The sequence below is a fragment of the Protomyctophum bolini genome (assembly GCF_963924005.1).
Source record: "Protomyctophum bolini genome assembly, chromosome: 7".
Lineage (NCBI taxonomy): Eukaryota > Metazoa > Chordata > Actinopteri > Myctophiformes > Myctophidae > Protomyctophum > Protomyctophum bolini.
This window is the reverse complement of record NC_137868.1, coordinates 4,115,515-4,131,243: the sequence shown is the minus strand read 5'-3', so window position 1 is coordinate 4,131,243 and position 15,729 is coordinate 4,115,515. Positions and strand designations below refer to the sequence as shown.

Sequence of the window (15,729 nt, the reverse complement as noted above, 5' to 3'; positions counted from 1 at the left end):
CAGCTCTGACACAAGAGAAGCATCTCTCTACTACTCTGTGCGTGTGCGTGCGTGCGTGTGCGTGCGCGAGTGCATGCGTGTGTACTCGTGCTTTTGTGTGCGTAAATGGCTGATCGATCTTGTACATCTGCTATTTTTGGCGAAGACATTTTGTCTTCGATCAGGAAAAAGAACGCATCAAGTGCAGTGCATGTACAGACTATAGGCCAGGGTCTATCTATGGGTTAATACTTAATACTCATTTACTGTAACAGTGTGTGTCCAGTGCTTGCTTCTATAGATCAGGGGTTTTCAATTGATTATATGAACCAGGGACCACCACCCTGACTGCATGAGAATCAACCTGGGGACCACTGTTGTGTTGGAAGGGGGGGGGGGGGGGGGAATTAACCTTCCATATTAAAATCATGTAGCTATTGTAACTTATGTATGTATGAGAGACACACATGCAATTCATTATGGGCACATTTCCTTATAATGGTGACTCAACCAGGCAATTATCTTTGCCTGGATTCTACCTCCCTTTTATGTGGAAGTTCTTGGTGTCCGACTTCCCAGTATAACTGACAACATCGACATGTCACCACATCATTTACTGCATTGTTTCTCAACTTGTGGTCAATACAATAAATTATAAAATACAAATCTTCACTTTCCTACATTACCAAATGCATGGTCGGGGACCACATGCAATACCCTCACGGACGCACCTGTTGGTGCCTGGTTCTTTATTAACAACTCACTGTCAACTCATTACTGTGTCCTGTAGATGCCTGGTTCTTTATTAACAACTCACTGTCAACTCATTACTGTGTCCCGTAGATGCCTGGTTCTTTATTAACAACTCACTGTCAACTCATTACTGTGTCCCGTAGATGCCTGGTTCTTTATTAACAACTCACTGTCAACTCATTACTGTGTCCCGTAGATGCCTGGTTCTTTATTAACAACTAACTCACTGTCAACTCATTACTGTGTCCCGTAGATGCCTGGTTCTTTATTAACAACTCACTGTCAACTCATTACTGTGTCCCGTAGATGCCTGGTTCTTTATTAACAACTCACTGTCAACTCATTACTGTGTCCCGTAGATGCCTGGTTCTTTATTAACAACTAACTCACTGTCAACTCATTACTGTGTCCTGTAGATGCCTGGTTCTTTATTAACTGTCATTACTGTGTCCTGTAGATGCCTGGTTCTTTATTAACGGTCATTACTGTGTCCCGTAGATGCCTGGTTCTTTATTAACAACTAACTCACTGTCAACTCATTACTGTGTCCTGTAGATGCCTGGTTCTATATTAACTGTCATTACTGTGTCCTGTAGATGCCTGGTTCTTTATTAACTGTCATTACTGTGTCCTGTAGATGCCTGGTTCTTTATTAACTGTCATTACTGTGTCCTGTAGATGCCTGGTTCTTCAGCCAACGCCCAGAGCATGAAGAAGACCATCGGTCACCGCGGCGTGGAGACCACCACAGGAGAGACCACCTATAAAAAGGTCAGAAGCACACAGGGGTCAGGGGTCATCATCAACGTGTCTGTACAGGGGTCAGGGGTCATCAACGTACATATGTGTCCTTGGCAAAGACTCCGGGTTTTTTTTTTTACACACCATTATAGTGTTTTTTAGGGTTTGTACGAAAAGCTTGAATTATTCTCTTTTCTATCCTCAAAAGTATTTGTTTCATAAAAATCCACTGTAGACATGTTGTTATGAGCTACTTTGTGTCCTTTGTGCAGGTGATTCTTTTTCTAAGCGTTGCAGTTTGGAAGTGCTCGTTAGATCATATCACTCACCTGCCCTTCATCGTGCCACCTGTTTTGAACTAGCACATAATGCAGGAGGCAGCGGGACGTTGCTCTACTAGTGAAAACTCTGGTGGCAAGATGGCCGCGGTCTGCACATGGTCACTGGGAACCGGTTCAGTTATTTGCGGTTCTTATCTTAGTCCATGAGCCAGAAACTCCTAAATTGGAACGTTTAATTATGAATTGAATCCTCCAGACCACGTCGTCTGCCCTGGGAAGGTGCCATGGAGCTGGGCATCTCTCTCACCCTGTTCTGTCCTCTGCCCTGGGAAGGTGCCATGGAGCTGGGCATCACTCTCACCTTGTTCTGTCCTCTGCCCTGGGAAGGTGCCATGGAGCTGGGCATCACTCTCACCTTGTTCTGTCCTCTGCCCTGGGAAGGTGCCATGGAGCTGGGCATCACTCTCACCCTGTTCTGTCCTCTGCCCTGGGAAGGTGCCATGGAGCTGGGCATCACTCTCACCTTGTTCTGTCCTCTGCCCTGGGAAGGTGCCATGGAGCTGGGCATCACTCTCACCTTGTTCTGTATTCTGCCCTGGGAAGGTGCCATGGAGCTGGGCATCAGTCTCACCCTGTTCTGTCTGTCTCTGTCTCTCCTCCAGACCACGTCGTCTGCCCTGAAAGGAGCCATCCAGCTGGGCATCACCCACACGGTGGGCAGCCTCAGTCAGAAGGCCGAGAGGGACGTCCTCATGCAGGACTTTGTGGTGGTGGAGAGCATCTTCTTCCCAAGGTTAGTACACTATGTTATATGTTCAGTTTTTAAATGGTTTTATTCTATTTATCTTTTTTATGGATTCCTGTAGTTTTTAGGACTTATTTATACTCAGAGTATTGTCTTGCACTGATATATTTATTATTGTATGAGCCTGTGTTGTCTTTTTAACTAGGATAAACGTAATTTTGTTTTTTTCTGCTGCTACAGTTATAAAAAATAAAGCAATCTTGAATCTTGAAACTATGTGCCTTCAGTAAAATAACGGTAAAAAGTGCTGTATATTTTATTTGTATTTATTTATTCAGCCCAGTATAAAAACAATACAGTGAACATATAAATATAAGAAGGGTAAAGTGCTAGGCTGAGGCAAAAAAGGTTATATGGGGCTTTATTATGTAAAACACAATGAAACATTGTACAAGAAATATAGTGTCTCCAGAATACATGATTGCAGTATAATATAAAACAAGAACAAAACAACAAAACAAAAAACAACATGATTAGAATACTTGGTTATCTACATGATTAGAGAAATGATACAAAGACATTTATAACTGTTTATAACTGAACACACGCATGCGAGGCACATTTCCTAACAATGATGACTCAACCAGGACATCTGGAGCGCTTCTCCTTCTTGAGATTCTCACTCCCTTTTTCTGTGTCATTTCCTGACCGCCAACTTCCCAGTTGCTTATACAGTCATCGTACTGTGTAGGCCACAGCCAGGGTCATTCAGGGTCATTCTCTTTCCTGTCGGTGGTTTTCAAAAGAAAATCACATCAAGGTCCATTATTTATTGGGCATTTGAGCCACGGACCACCATTTGACCTCTCAGTATGGTATCCAAGGCGCTTCACATGCATTGTGCATTACATTCACACATTCATTCACACCCCGTGGGCGGAGGAAACCATGCAACCTGCACTTCAGGAGCAATTAGGGGTTCAGACTTCAGAGTCTTGCTCAAGGACACTTCGACACTAACTCGGACTGGGAACCTCGCAGTTCCTAGTTCTGGCTATTTAAACGTTTTAAACATGTTATAAACATTTGGTGGTTTTCAAACTCTCCTTGGGTGATTGTAATCCGTGGGAAGTATGTCTCTGATGTAATGGTACAGTGGACAGTATGTGGCCCTGATGTCTCCCTCTCCCTCTCCCTCTCCCTCTCCCTCTCCCTCTCCCTCTCCCTCCCTCTCTCTCCCTCTCCCTCTCTCTCCCTCTCCCCCTCCCTCTCTCTCTCCACAGTGAAGGTAGTAACCTGACCCCTGCTCACCACTACAGTGACTTCCGCTTCAAGACGTACGCTCCCATCGCCTTCCGTTACTTCAGGGAGATGTTCGGTATCCGGCCGGACGACTACCTGGTCAGTTCCTCATAGAGTTGTACCCCAGTATCGGTTACTCGGGCCGATACTGCCCTCAAGTACTGACTGCTCTGTGTAGTGAGCCCCTCATAACGGTGACTCTGTCTCCCCCTGCAGTACGCCCTGTGTAGTGAGCGCCCCCCTCATAACGTTGACTCTGTCTCCCCCTACAGTACGCTCTGTGTAGTGAGCCCCTCATAACGGTGACTCTGTCTCCCCCTGCAGTACGCCCTGTGTAGTGAGCCCCTCATAACGGTGACTCTGTCTCCCCCTGCAGTACGCCCTGTGTAGTGAGCCCCTCATAACGGTGACTCTGTCTCCCCCTGCAGTACGCCCTGTGTAGTGAGCCCCTCATAACGGTGACTCTGTCTCCCCCTACAGTACGCTCTGTGTAGTGAGCCCCTCATAACGGTGACTCTGTCTCCCCCTGCAGTACGCCCTGTGTAGTGAGCCCCTCATAGAGCTGTCCAACCCCGGGGCCAGCGGCTCGGTGTTCTACGTCTCCAGCGACGACGAGTTCATCATCAAGACGGTCCAGCACAAAGAGGCCGAGTTCCTCCAGAAGCTTCTGCCCGGATACTTCATGGTAAGACCCTCTACTGTAGGACAATGCTACCATACTACTGCCCGGATACTTCATGGTAAGACCTTCTACTGTAGGACAATGCTACCATACTACTGCCCGGATACTTCATGGTAAGACCTTCTACTGTAGGACAATACTACCATACTACTGCCCGGATACTTCATGGTAAGACCCTCTACTGTAGGACAATACTACCATACTACTGCCCGGATACTTCATGGTAAGACCTTCTACTGTAGGACAATACTACCATACTACTGCCCGGATACTTCATGGTAAGACCTTCTACTGTAGGACAATACTACCATACTACTGCCCGGATACTTCATGGTAAGACCTTCTACTGTAGGACAATACTACCATACTACTGCCCGGATACTTCATGGTAAGACCTTCTACTGTAGGACAATACTACCATACTACTGCCCGGATACTTCATGGTAAGACCTTCTACTGTAGGACAATACTACCATACTACTGCCCGGATACTTCATGGTAAGACCTTCTACTGTAGGACAATACTACCATACTACTGCCCGGATACTTCATGGTAAGACCTTCTACTGTAGGACAATACTACCATACTACTGCCCGGATACTTCATGGTAAGACCTTCTGCTGTAGGACAATACTACCATACTACTGCCTGGATACTTCATGGTAAGACCTTCTACTGTAGGACAATACTACCATACTACTGCCCGGATACTTCATGGTAAGACCTTCTACTGTAGGACAATACTACCATACTACTGCCCGGATACTTCATGGTAAGACCTTCTGCTGTAGGACAATACTACCATACTACTGCCTGGATACTTCATGGTAAGACCTTCTACTGTAGGACAATGCTACCATACTACTGCCCGGATACTTCATGGTAAGACCTTCTACTGTAGGACAATACTACCATACTACTGCCCGGATACTTCATGGTAAGACCTTCTACTGTAGGATAATACTACCATACTACTGCCCGGATACTTCATGGTAAGACCTTCTACTGTAGGACAATACTACCATACTACTGCCCGGATACTTCATGGTAAGACCTTCTACTGTAGGACAATACTACCATACTACTGCCCGGATACTTCATGGTAAGACCATCTACTGTAGGACAATACTACCATACTACTGCCCGGATACTTCATGGTAAGACCATCTACTGTAGGACAATACTACCATACTACTGCCCGGATACTTCATGGTAAGACCTTCTACTGTAGGACAATACTACCATACTACTGCCCGGATACTTCATGGTAAGACCTTCTACTGTAGGATAATACTACCATACTACTGCCCGGATACTTCATGGTAAGACCTTCTACTGTAGGACAATACTACCATACTACTGCCCGGATACTTCATGGTAAGACCTTCTACTGTAGAACAATACTACCATACTACTGCCCGGATACTTCATGGTAAGACCTTCTGTAGGACAATACTACCATACTACTGAGTACAGTTCACTTTGAGCCAGTGTTATTTCGTCTACTAAAACTACGACAAAATGTTCGTCGACTACCTTTTTTCACTGACGAAACTTAAATGAAAACTAAGCTACGATGACTAAAACTGAGACTAAATATACTGACAGTTTTGTCAACACATACAAACTAGACTAAAATGTTAGGGAGGGACTATAGTGGACAAGAGATCCACTATTATAAGTCGTTTTACACCTGATTGCATGGTGAAAATAGCCGCGTAGATCGGCTATTTTCAGCAAGTGTAAAAAGGCCCCCCGCCAAAATACACTAAAACTAGACTTCCATTTACGGCCAAGCTACACCAGGCAATTTTGCGCGCGTGCGTATGCGTTTACTGCGCACGTACAGTGCGTTTGGATAGGACCAATATATGTCAATGATACCAGCTACACCAGACGCACACTCTAAAAATAGGATCGGTTCAAAGAAATGTACGTGCGTATGCCCCCATGCCCGCGTATCTATCCTCCCGGAAGGTCCCGCACAAATCTGCCGCGCGCCACAGATCTGGTGTAGCCGGGGGATTTCGCACGCATACTTTGTGCTCGCAGTGCGCTTACGTCAAACACACACATGCCCGGTGTAGCTTGGCCGTCAGACACCTGAGGTTCTTCTAACCCACATGATGCCACCTTTTCAGACTCCATCATGGCCCATAGCACTTACCCTACCCCCTTAGGGGGTAATTTTACCCTACCCCCTTAGGGGGCAGGGTAACATTTCTGTAGACTTAGATAGCATTTGATACAGACTTATAGCATGTTATGTAGACAGCACTATAAATGCATTGTATGTAGTCATAGCACAGTATAGCAGCACAGCATAGTAGTATATATGTATAGTTTATATGTATAGTTTCATTATATAGATATTCCACTGTTACTGTACTTTCTTAGCTCACGCATGTTTCATGATAAATGTTTTTATGTGATGTATTCCCATGCTTTTTGTTCTTGCTTAATGTAAGTCGCTGTGGATTAAGAGCGTCTCCTAAATGCCTAAATTGTAAATTGTTGTTGTTGTTGTTGTTGTTTGTCAGAACCTGAACCAGAACAAGCGCACGCTGCTGCCCAAGTTCTACGGGCTGTACTGCGTGCAGGCGGGAGGCAAGAACATCCGCATCTGCGTGATGAACAACCTGCTGCCGCGCGCCGTGCCCATGCACCTCAAATACGACCTGAAGGGCTCCACCTACAAGAGACGGGCCTCCGCCAAGGAGCGGGACAAGGCCGTACCCACCTTCAAGGACCTGGACTTCATCCAGGACCTGCCCGACGGACTGCTGCTGGAGGGGGACAACTACAACGCCCTGAGCAAGACCATCCACCGGGACTGTCTGGTGAGAGAACATCAAGTACATGTAGTAGACCTCTCATTGAGAGTTACTTGACTGGGGAAAACCTAATAGAGACAGTATGGCGACTGAATAAGATATTAAATGGGACAGATGAAAACATATTTTGGCCATAAACATGGATGACATGACATTAATTGATTAGAAGAACAACCCTCTGTAAACAGGCAGTAGACTAAGGGTAAAGGGTAAATGATATGGGAGAATAAGGTGACAATATGAATGACACGGCCTGGCCCAAAGTTCAGGAGGTTATGGGACATAACTGGGCATTCGTTTGTAAACGAATAAGACATAATTATCTAACAACTGTCACCTCTCAATTAGTTCCAACCCAACTCCTTTGGGAAACTTTGTGACAGCTGTTGAAAGTTGTGGTACCATTAACAACCTATACGCAGGCAAACCATTTTCATTATGCTTTAAGTAGCATGTGACGTGTCAAACTAGGGGGATTTCATGATTCTGAATCCATTGCCAACATTAGTTTTTGCACGAAAAACACTCCTTCGGCTATGGCTTTATGGCCTAATGTGTGTTTAGTTTTTTTTCCTTGATCTCCTGGGTCCCCCACCTTCTTCGTCTCCCCCTTTTCTTTTCTATGAAAATAACGATACGACGGGAACGATGCACACAAAAAATGAAATCTCTCTTTTTTACTGTTTAATGTGTGATGTGACATTAAAGCTGATTGTGATTGTGTTGGGTCGTGTTTCAGCTGCTGCAGAGCTTCAAGATCATGGACTACAGCCTCCTGATGGGCATCCACAACCTGGAGCAGGCCAGGAGGGGGGTGGGGGGGGGAGGAGGAGGGGGAGGAGGGGGAGGGGGCGGTGGTGGGGGTGGACATTCGGGGGGAGACAGCGGCGAGGGGGGAGGAGGAGGGGCCGTGACCCCGGACCAGCTGCGGCGGCCCCAGGCCCAGAAGAGCCTCTACTGCACCGCCATGGAGTCTATTCAGGGGGAGGCGAGGGGGAAGGGAGCCATGGAGTCAGAGGACCAGTGAGTCTGTCCCTATATAATAATAATAATAAAACTTTATTTGTATAGCACCTTTCATGACATGAAATGCAGCTCAAAGTGCTTTACAGAACAATGGAGAATAAAAAGAAAAGCAAGGCAACAACATTAAAAAACAAGCAGTAATGCAATACAGTGAGGACATGAATAACAAAAATAAAAAATAAAAGATCAATTAAAAGCAATGTTCTAGAAGTGGGTCTTGAGCTGAGCTTTAAAGATGTCCACAGAGGCTGCCTGTCGAAGGTACAGTGGGAGCTTGTTCCATGCCGACGGCCCGTAGAAGCAAAAAGCTGCTTCCCCGTATTTTTTAGTTGCCATTTCTTTTGGCAAAGCGAGCAGGCCAGCAGTGGAAGACCTTAGGGGGCGGTTTGGGACATATTTAGGCAGGCAGTCATGTAGGTATAGGAAGGTGCGAGACCATTGAGAGCTTTATACACAAGTAAAATAATTTTAATATCTAGTCCATTCAGTGGGAGGCGAGGGGGAAGGGAGTCAGAGGACCAGTGAGTCTGTCTCTATCTCTAGTCCACTGACCATACATTTAAATTAAAAACTCATTCAGGCGCCACTGTTTCAGCTAAAGGAAAATGAAAATCCATTGTGCACGTCATGTGCTCTTCTATCTCCCTTCTGGCTCCAAAACTGTGGAATGCACTTCCCATTGCAGTCAGAACTGCAGCATCACTCCCAATCTTCCGCCATAGTCTGAAAACCCACCTTTTCAGACTCCATCATGGCCCATAGCACTTACCCCACCCCCTTAGATAGTATTTCTCTAGACTTGATACAGTCTTGATATAGTCTGCATTTGATACAGACTTATAGCATGTTATGTAGACAGCACTATAATTGCATTGTATGTAGTCATAGCACGTCATAGTACATATGTATAGCATAGTATAGCATAGTATAGTATATATGTATAGTTTATATGTATAGTTTCATTATATAGATATTCCACTGTTCTTAGCTTACGCATGTTTCATGATAAATGCTTTTTATGTGATGTATTCCCATGCTTTTTTGTTCTTGCTTAATGTAAGTCGCTCTGGATTAAGAGCGTCTGCTAAATGCCTACATTGTAATTGTCATCACGTCACGTGCACACCGGATTAGAGCAAAATAATATACATAAATACAAAATGTAAAGACGTCATAAGGCGTCATTGGGGGAGAAAGAAAAAAGACCCTAACTGTGGCCGTTGTCGTTCCCAGCATGGGGGGCATCCCAGCGCGTAACACCAAAGGAGAGAGGATGCTGGTGTACATCGGAATCATCGACATCCTGCAGTCCTACAGGTCAGCGCTTCCTGACTGTATTACATGAAAATCCTGTATTATTCTGCACCTCAGATGTCTGACTGCCATATAAGATGTGGCTTATTGTCGCGTCTAAATAATCAAATGAAGTAAAGTGTGTGTCTATATACACCATGGAGATTCATCCAGCCATGGACTGTACAGTAGACTTTGATATGAAAAGGGTTGTAAACCACTGGAATAGAACAACTGAAAGATGTTTTTTTTTACATGCCAAAGATGATTGTTTAAACATGACAAAACCTCAATGATGTGTAGACAATGTGTACAATAGAGGTAATATCTGTCATAACTGTGATTCTTTCTTTTTTTTAATGTCATTTGGTTTAGATTCATCAAGAAATTGGAACACTCGTGGAAGGCCCTAGTTCATGATGGGGTAAGCAACAGGATATAAGGTCCATGGTCCTAACAAAACACCTATTCAGTATTTTAGCTGTGACGTGAGCGCCCCCTCCTGAGATACTTCCGGGTCCTACTTTTGTGTCGCTTTTGTGTCCCCATAGAGTTATACTGTGACGCTCCGTCTGACTAAATCTGAGACGAAAACAACCACGAAAGTCTAATTTTACCGCTTTCCTCGCAACAACAAAGCTGCTGCTCTCCCAAATCTGGCTGTGACAGGCTGTCTGCCCCACACTGGAATAATATCGCCATTTTATTTTATTGTGTCAACTAAATCCTCATTAATGCAAACTAGATTCAACATACTAAGCCTGCACGCATTCTAAATATGCCCCCGAAATATTTTACAGAGCAAATGGACTGTTGCCACCTTCAAAAATAATGATGATAATAGTTTTAATTGTCTCCACATAATATATTTTTATTATCATGGACACTTGTACAAGCTGGTTCCTCTTGGACCCGGACGTAACGTAGCACTACAAAATGACGTCAGACTTAAATACTGAATACAGGTCCATGATGGGGTAAGCAACAGGCTATAAGTCCTGGGGACTTGTTTCCATTGTGGTCCTATGTATTCAATTAATCTACATAGCATACAACAAGTATTCACACATCATGTCATCAACAAATACAAAGAAGATCATGGGATAATTACATTTACCTCCCCTTGTCTCCTGATAGATTTCTCAGGCCAGTTTTGAAAGAAACCTTGTCAGTGATTGACATGTTTTAATGGCTGGTGTCTGCCTTCCATATTTTAGTGGAGTAGTGTTCCTCAGACAATGGGATGGTGTCAGGGCATTCCGTTTCTCAGACAATACGTATGTTTTGACACAACAATGTGAGACCAGTTGCAAACTGGTAAAAAATATAATTACCAAAAAAAAGTATAGGGCCTATTATTAGACAAGAATATGACACTGGCACAAGATTAAATTCAGATTTGAGTTTTGTTTTTAAGCGAAAAGTGGTAAAAAAAATAACCGTGTGTGTGTGTGTGTGTGTGTGTGTGTGTGTGTGTGTGTGTAGGACACGGTGTCAGTCCACAGGCCTGGCTTCTACGCTGAGCGCTTCCAGCAGTTCATGTGTAACACTGCATTTAAGAAGATCCCATGTAAGTAAACATGCTTACAACAGAGACCATGTGACATTACATGGTCTAGACATGATCCCATAACATGCTTTAACCCATTCTGACCTGAGATCAGATTCTACAAATGTCTTCTACATCCATGTGGACTATAGGCATGCCACGGTATGAGAATTTACAGTACGGTACGGTGCCGATATTGATAACCTATACCTCGGTATTCCACGGTATTTATATTAGTGTTGCTGTCTTTCAGCAACACTAAAGGTCATCATTACACACTGGCGAATTGGCGACGCGATATATTCGTGCAAATAATTCGCATTTAAAAAAAAACAATTGAAGTCCATGCAAGCTTCCACATGGCGAATGCGCGAAAATGCGACCGTTTTCGCTCTTTATTTGTTCGCTCTGGTTTCGTATTTTGCAAAGATTCGCAGGCGAACTGCAACATGCAATATTTCACATTTTCAGATCGCTTATTCGCATCGCGTCGCTAATTCGCCAGTGTGTAATGACCTTAACTCAAAGGTATAGGAAGCAACTTTTCAATCTACTGTAGCTGTGTTGGTGAAAATAAATGTTTTGCCTTAGTCTGCGAGTGGAGTTGCACTGCATGCGCCGCCCACCGACGCCGTATTTAAATACCGTTAAACTCGGAAATCTCACGGTATCAACACCGTGGCTGTTGCGGTATTACAGAAATCCGGTAAACCGCGGCATGCCTAATGTGGGCGTGTCCTGTATGAGCTGCGGTGCAGTGGGTTGGTGGTGTCATTGACACCGTGTCCCTCTTCTTCCTCGTTGGGGTTTTTCAGTGAGGCCCTCTCCGTCCAAGAAGGGTCGAGGAGGAGGCGGCGCCCCCGGTGGTCTGAGGAGGAACCCCACGCTCAACGCTCACACGCCCCTGACCTACGGGGCGGGAGACCCCGCGCCCCTGACGTACGCCACGGGAGACCCCAGACTGCTCTACCACAGTCACTACAGGAGCATCGACACCGAGGGAGACGCAGGTACGCAACGCAACGCATGCACGCACGCACGCACACACGCACACACACACACACACACACACACACACACACGCGCACACACACACACACACACGCACGCACGCACGCACGCACGCACGCACGCACGCACGCACGCACGCACGCACGCACGCACGCACGCACGCACGCACGCACGCACGCACGCACGCACGCACGCACGCACGCACGCACGCACGCACGCACGCACACACACACACACACACACACACACACACACACACACACACACACACACACACACACACACACACACACACACACACACACACACACACACACACACACACACACACACACACACACACACACACACTGCTCTACCACAGTCACTACAGGAGCACTGAGAGTGAGGGGAGTCAAGAGTTGAGACAAATAACCATTTCAGTTTAAGTGTACTTTTTTTAGCAAAAGGCCGACGCACACCTCAGAAGGCTAGTGATAAGTGAAGGCTAGGTGTGTAGGGCAACAGAGCGTCGCAGTCCCTCCCCCTTTCAGAACGACGAGTGGCCCAGGAAATGATTCTCCATTCATTTTCTCCATAGGCTTTGCAAGAAAGTATTTATTTAAAGACTGTAAGCCGCGGACAAAGCCAACTCGGACCGTGACAAATCATGACAATGAACACAATTTTATTCATTCATTCACTATGACTAAAACTAAATAAAACATTGTCTCGTCTCCCCCCGCCCCCCCAACACAGAGGTGCATTCGGGCAGACCGGACCTGGTTCCCAGGACCCCTCCCCCTCTGGCAGGAAGTACCGGCGGTGACCCCGAGGTCAACATGTCCACCTCGTCTCTGGGCAGCAACGGACTGGCCCCCTCCTCTCCTCCTCTACGGTACTGTAACCAAACAGTTCAGGCTACGACCCCCTCAGAAACAAACAAAACAATCATATTGGAACTGGGGGGACCCAAAGTAATCCCTTGTAAAATTGTGCACAAAAAAGTACTTTTGGGGGACTAGGTTGGTGGAGGGTGTGTAGAGCCCAGGATCACATTAGATGATTGACACAGGGGTGAAAAATGGGTTACAAAATCGTGGGATAAAAATATATATTTAAACAAAAAGACTTTCGCCATAGTAAAAAGTGAAACGGTAATATTTTCATGAAAATGTAAGATAGTTTTATTAATATTGGTATATGTATCTCTCTCTCTGTATCTCTCTCTCTCTCTCTCTCTCTCTCTCTCTCTCTCTCTCTCTCTGTGTATCTCTCTCTCTCTCTCTCTCTCTCTCTCTGTATCTCTGTATCTCTGTGTCTCTCTCTCTCTCTCTCTGTATCTCTCTGTATCTCTGACATGTGTCTCTCTCTCTAGGTCTGTGGGCGTAGAGGTTCATAAATCGGCCAACACAGACGTGGAACACGGTTCTTCTCAAAGGTAGCATGATGTTATTTAAAGTTTATTAATTTGTCTTTAACTATCAAGAGTGTAAAAAAATGTACGCTCTCGAGAGTTAGATTATTGTTAAACATCTGCATTACTTAATTTACAAGATGTCTTCACAATTTACAATTTACAATTTAGGCATTTAGCAGACGCTCTTAATCCAGAGCGACTTACATTAAGCGAGAACAAAAAAGCATGGGAATACATCACATAAAAGCATTTATCATGAAACATGCGTAAGCTAAGAAAGTAACAGTGGAATATCTATAATGAAATTATACATATAAGCTATACATATATACTACTATGCTATACATATGTACTATGGCGTGCTATTCACAATTAGAGAATGTAGAGAGATGTAGAGAATGTAGATGTTTCTATATATCTTTGATCAACCTGTTATCTCTACTATGCTACCACATCAAAGTCATATCCAACGACACCAACATTTAGTTTTGGGTCTGAGAGGCTAAACCTCATCAAATGTGACCAGATTTGACTGAGAGCCTGTCATCGTGCAAATTCCAGCTTTTCACCAGAGGAGAAAAACTTTTTTTTTCTTCTAAATGAGTTAATAGCACAGGCAGACTCTTCACGTACTAGAGCATGTCTGAAATAAGTGTCACGGCTGAAATCGACGAAAATTAAAAGAAAAAATCTAATGTCACAAATGGTGGTCGCATATAATAATAATAATAATAATAATAATAATGGATATGAAAAAGGGTTGAAAGCCACTGCTGTAGATCTTTTTAACTCTTGTTTCTTTCTGTGTCCACATGGGGGCAGTGTGGGAGCAGAGGCCATGCTGGACAACGCAGACAATCTGTCTGGACAGGAAGACGTCGTCTCACTGTCTGACATCATCCCTGAGACCGAGATCTGCTTTGTAAGACACGCAACGCACGCACGCAACGCATGCACGCACGCACGCTTTTAACCACTGTTCATTCAGAATCAGAATTCAGAAGTCTTTATTGCCATGACATGTAAACATTTTGGTTTGGTGGACAGTAGAGTGCAGTTACAACATTAGGACATAAGTGTAAAACAGGCACAAGACAACATAGTGAATAACTAGAACTGCACTCTGTCGAGTGCATACTTGCTTGTTGCACACTAGTAGGCCATAAATGGCCTACTAGTGCGCAAGAAAGAAGAAAAAAAAGTCAGGAGACAACACTATTTGTCTTGTTTTTCGTCTTATAAATTATTTGATCGGCCCCAAAACATTGTGTTCATTGTCATGATTTGTCACGATCCGAGTTGGCTTTGTCCGCGGCGTAACCGTCTTTAAATAAATTAAATAAGAAAGTGCCGATGGGAGAATGCATTGGGGTTTCATTTCCTGGGCCACTCGTTTTTCTGAAAGGGGGAGGGACTGCGGCGCTCTATACTGTGGTTACTTTGCACCGTATACACCGTCCCAGCAATTTTTATGCGTATGAACCGTCCCAGCAAATGACGTAATGGCTAGTTGTGCATGATAAAACCAATGGTTTTCGATGGTGGTGACGTAATGACGATATGTTTTAGTGTCGGGAGGATTAAAGGTAATGCTCCTATGTATACATGTGTGTAATCTGGCACCACTGCTGTATCAGGCACAAGTAGTCATTACGTCATTTGCTGCATACCCATCGAAAATGCTGGGACGGTGCATACACGATTCCCGTGCGAAACTACGTAGTACTTGCGCGCTCTGCTTGCGCAAGTAAATATAAAGTGCATAGAGTTCAAGTGTTCAGGTCAGTTGAGAGCACAAGTCGGTCCATTCCACTCTGAGTGTGGATGAAGGGAGGATAGGAGGGGGTCAGACACACACACACACACACACACACACACACACACACACACACACACCAGCAGCATTGAGGAGCCGGAGGGGAGTAGCTGGTAATTTGTACGTCTCTCGCTCCACAGTAAAAAAGAAGAAGAAGAAGAAGGGGAGAAAATGAATGCTGGATCTATATGAGGAAATCAACTTGAACTCAAACACTTCTGGAAGAGAAGAAGAAGAGGTTTGGGCGAGAGTCATAAAGACACACACACACACACAGAGAGAGAGAGAGTCACTCATCCACAGCCAATCTATACTCT

At 44.8% G+C, this 15,729-nt stretch overlaps 1 protein-coding gene across 1 annotated transcript in view; it reads left to right on the top strand.

Annotated features, from left to right (window-relative positions):
* LOC308318096 (phosphatidylinositol 4-phosphate 5-kinase type-1 alpha-like) overlaps window positions 1-15,729 on the top strand; it is a 28,915-nt gene extending 13,186 nt beyond the window's left edge. Inside the window, exons 3-16 of the mRNA XM_080767484.1 lie at window positions 1,411-1,503; window positions 2,417-2,547; window positions 3,783-3,900; window positions 4,334-4,486; window positions 7,025-7,324; window positions 8,058-8,341; window positions 9,578-9,661; window positions 10,013-10,061; window positions 11,123-11,207; window positions 12,002-12,196; window positions 12,936-13,074; window positions 13,555-13,617; window positions 14,419-14,518; window positions 15,553-15,729. Coding sequence (XP_080623610.1) covers window positions 1,411-1,503; window positions 2,417-2,547; window positions 3,783-3,900; window positions 4,334-4,486; window positions 7,025-7,324; window positions 8,058-8,341; window positions 9,578-9,661; window positions 10,013-10,061; window positions 11,123-11,207; window positions 12,002-12,196; window positions 12,936-13,074; window positions 13,555-13,617; window positions 14,419-14,518; window positions 15,553-15,555 — 1,797 coding nt within the window. The 3' untranslated portion in view covers window positions 15,556-15,729. The remainder of the gene's footprint in view (window positions 1-1,410; window positions 1,504-2,416; window positions 2,548-3,782; window positions 3,901-4,333; window positions 4,487-7,024; window positions 7,325-8,057; window positions 8,342-9,577; window positions 9,662-10,012; window positions 10,062-11,122; window positions 11,208-12,001; window positions 12,197-12,935; window positions 13,075-13,554; window positions 13,618-14,418; window positions 14,519-15,552) is intronic.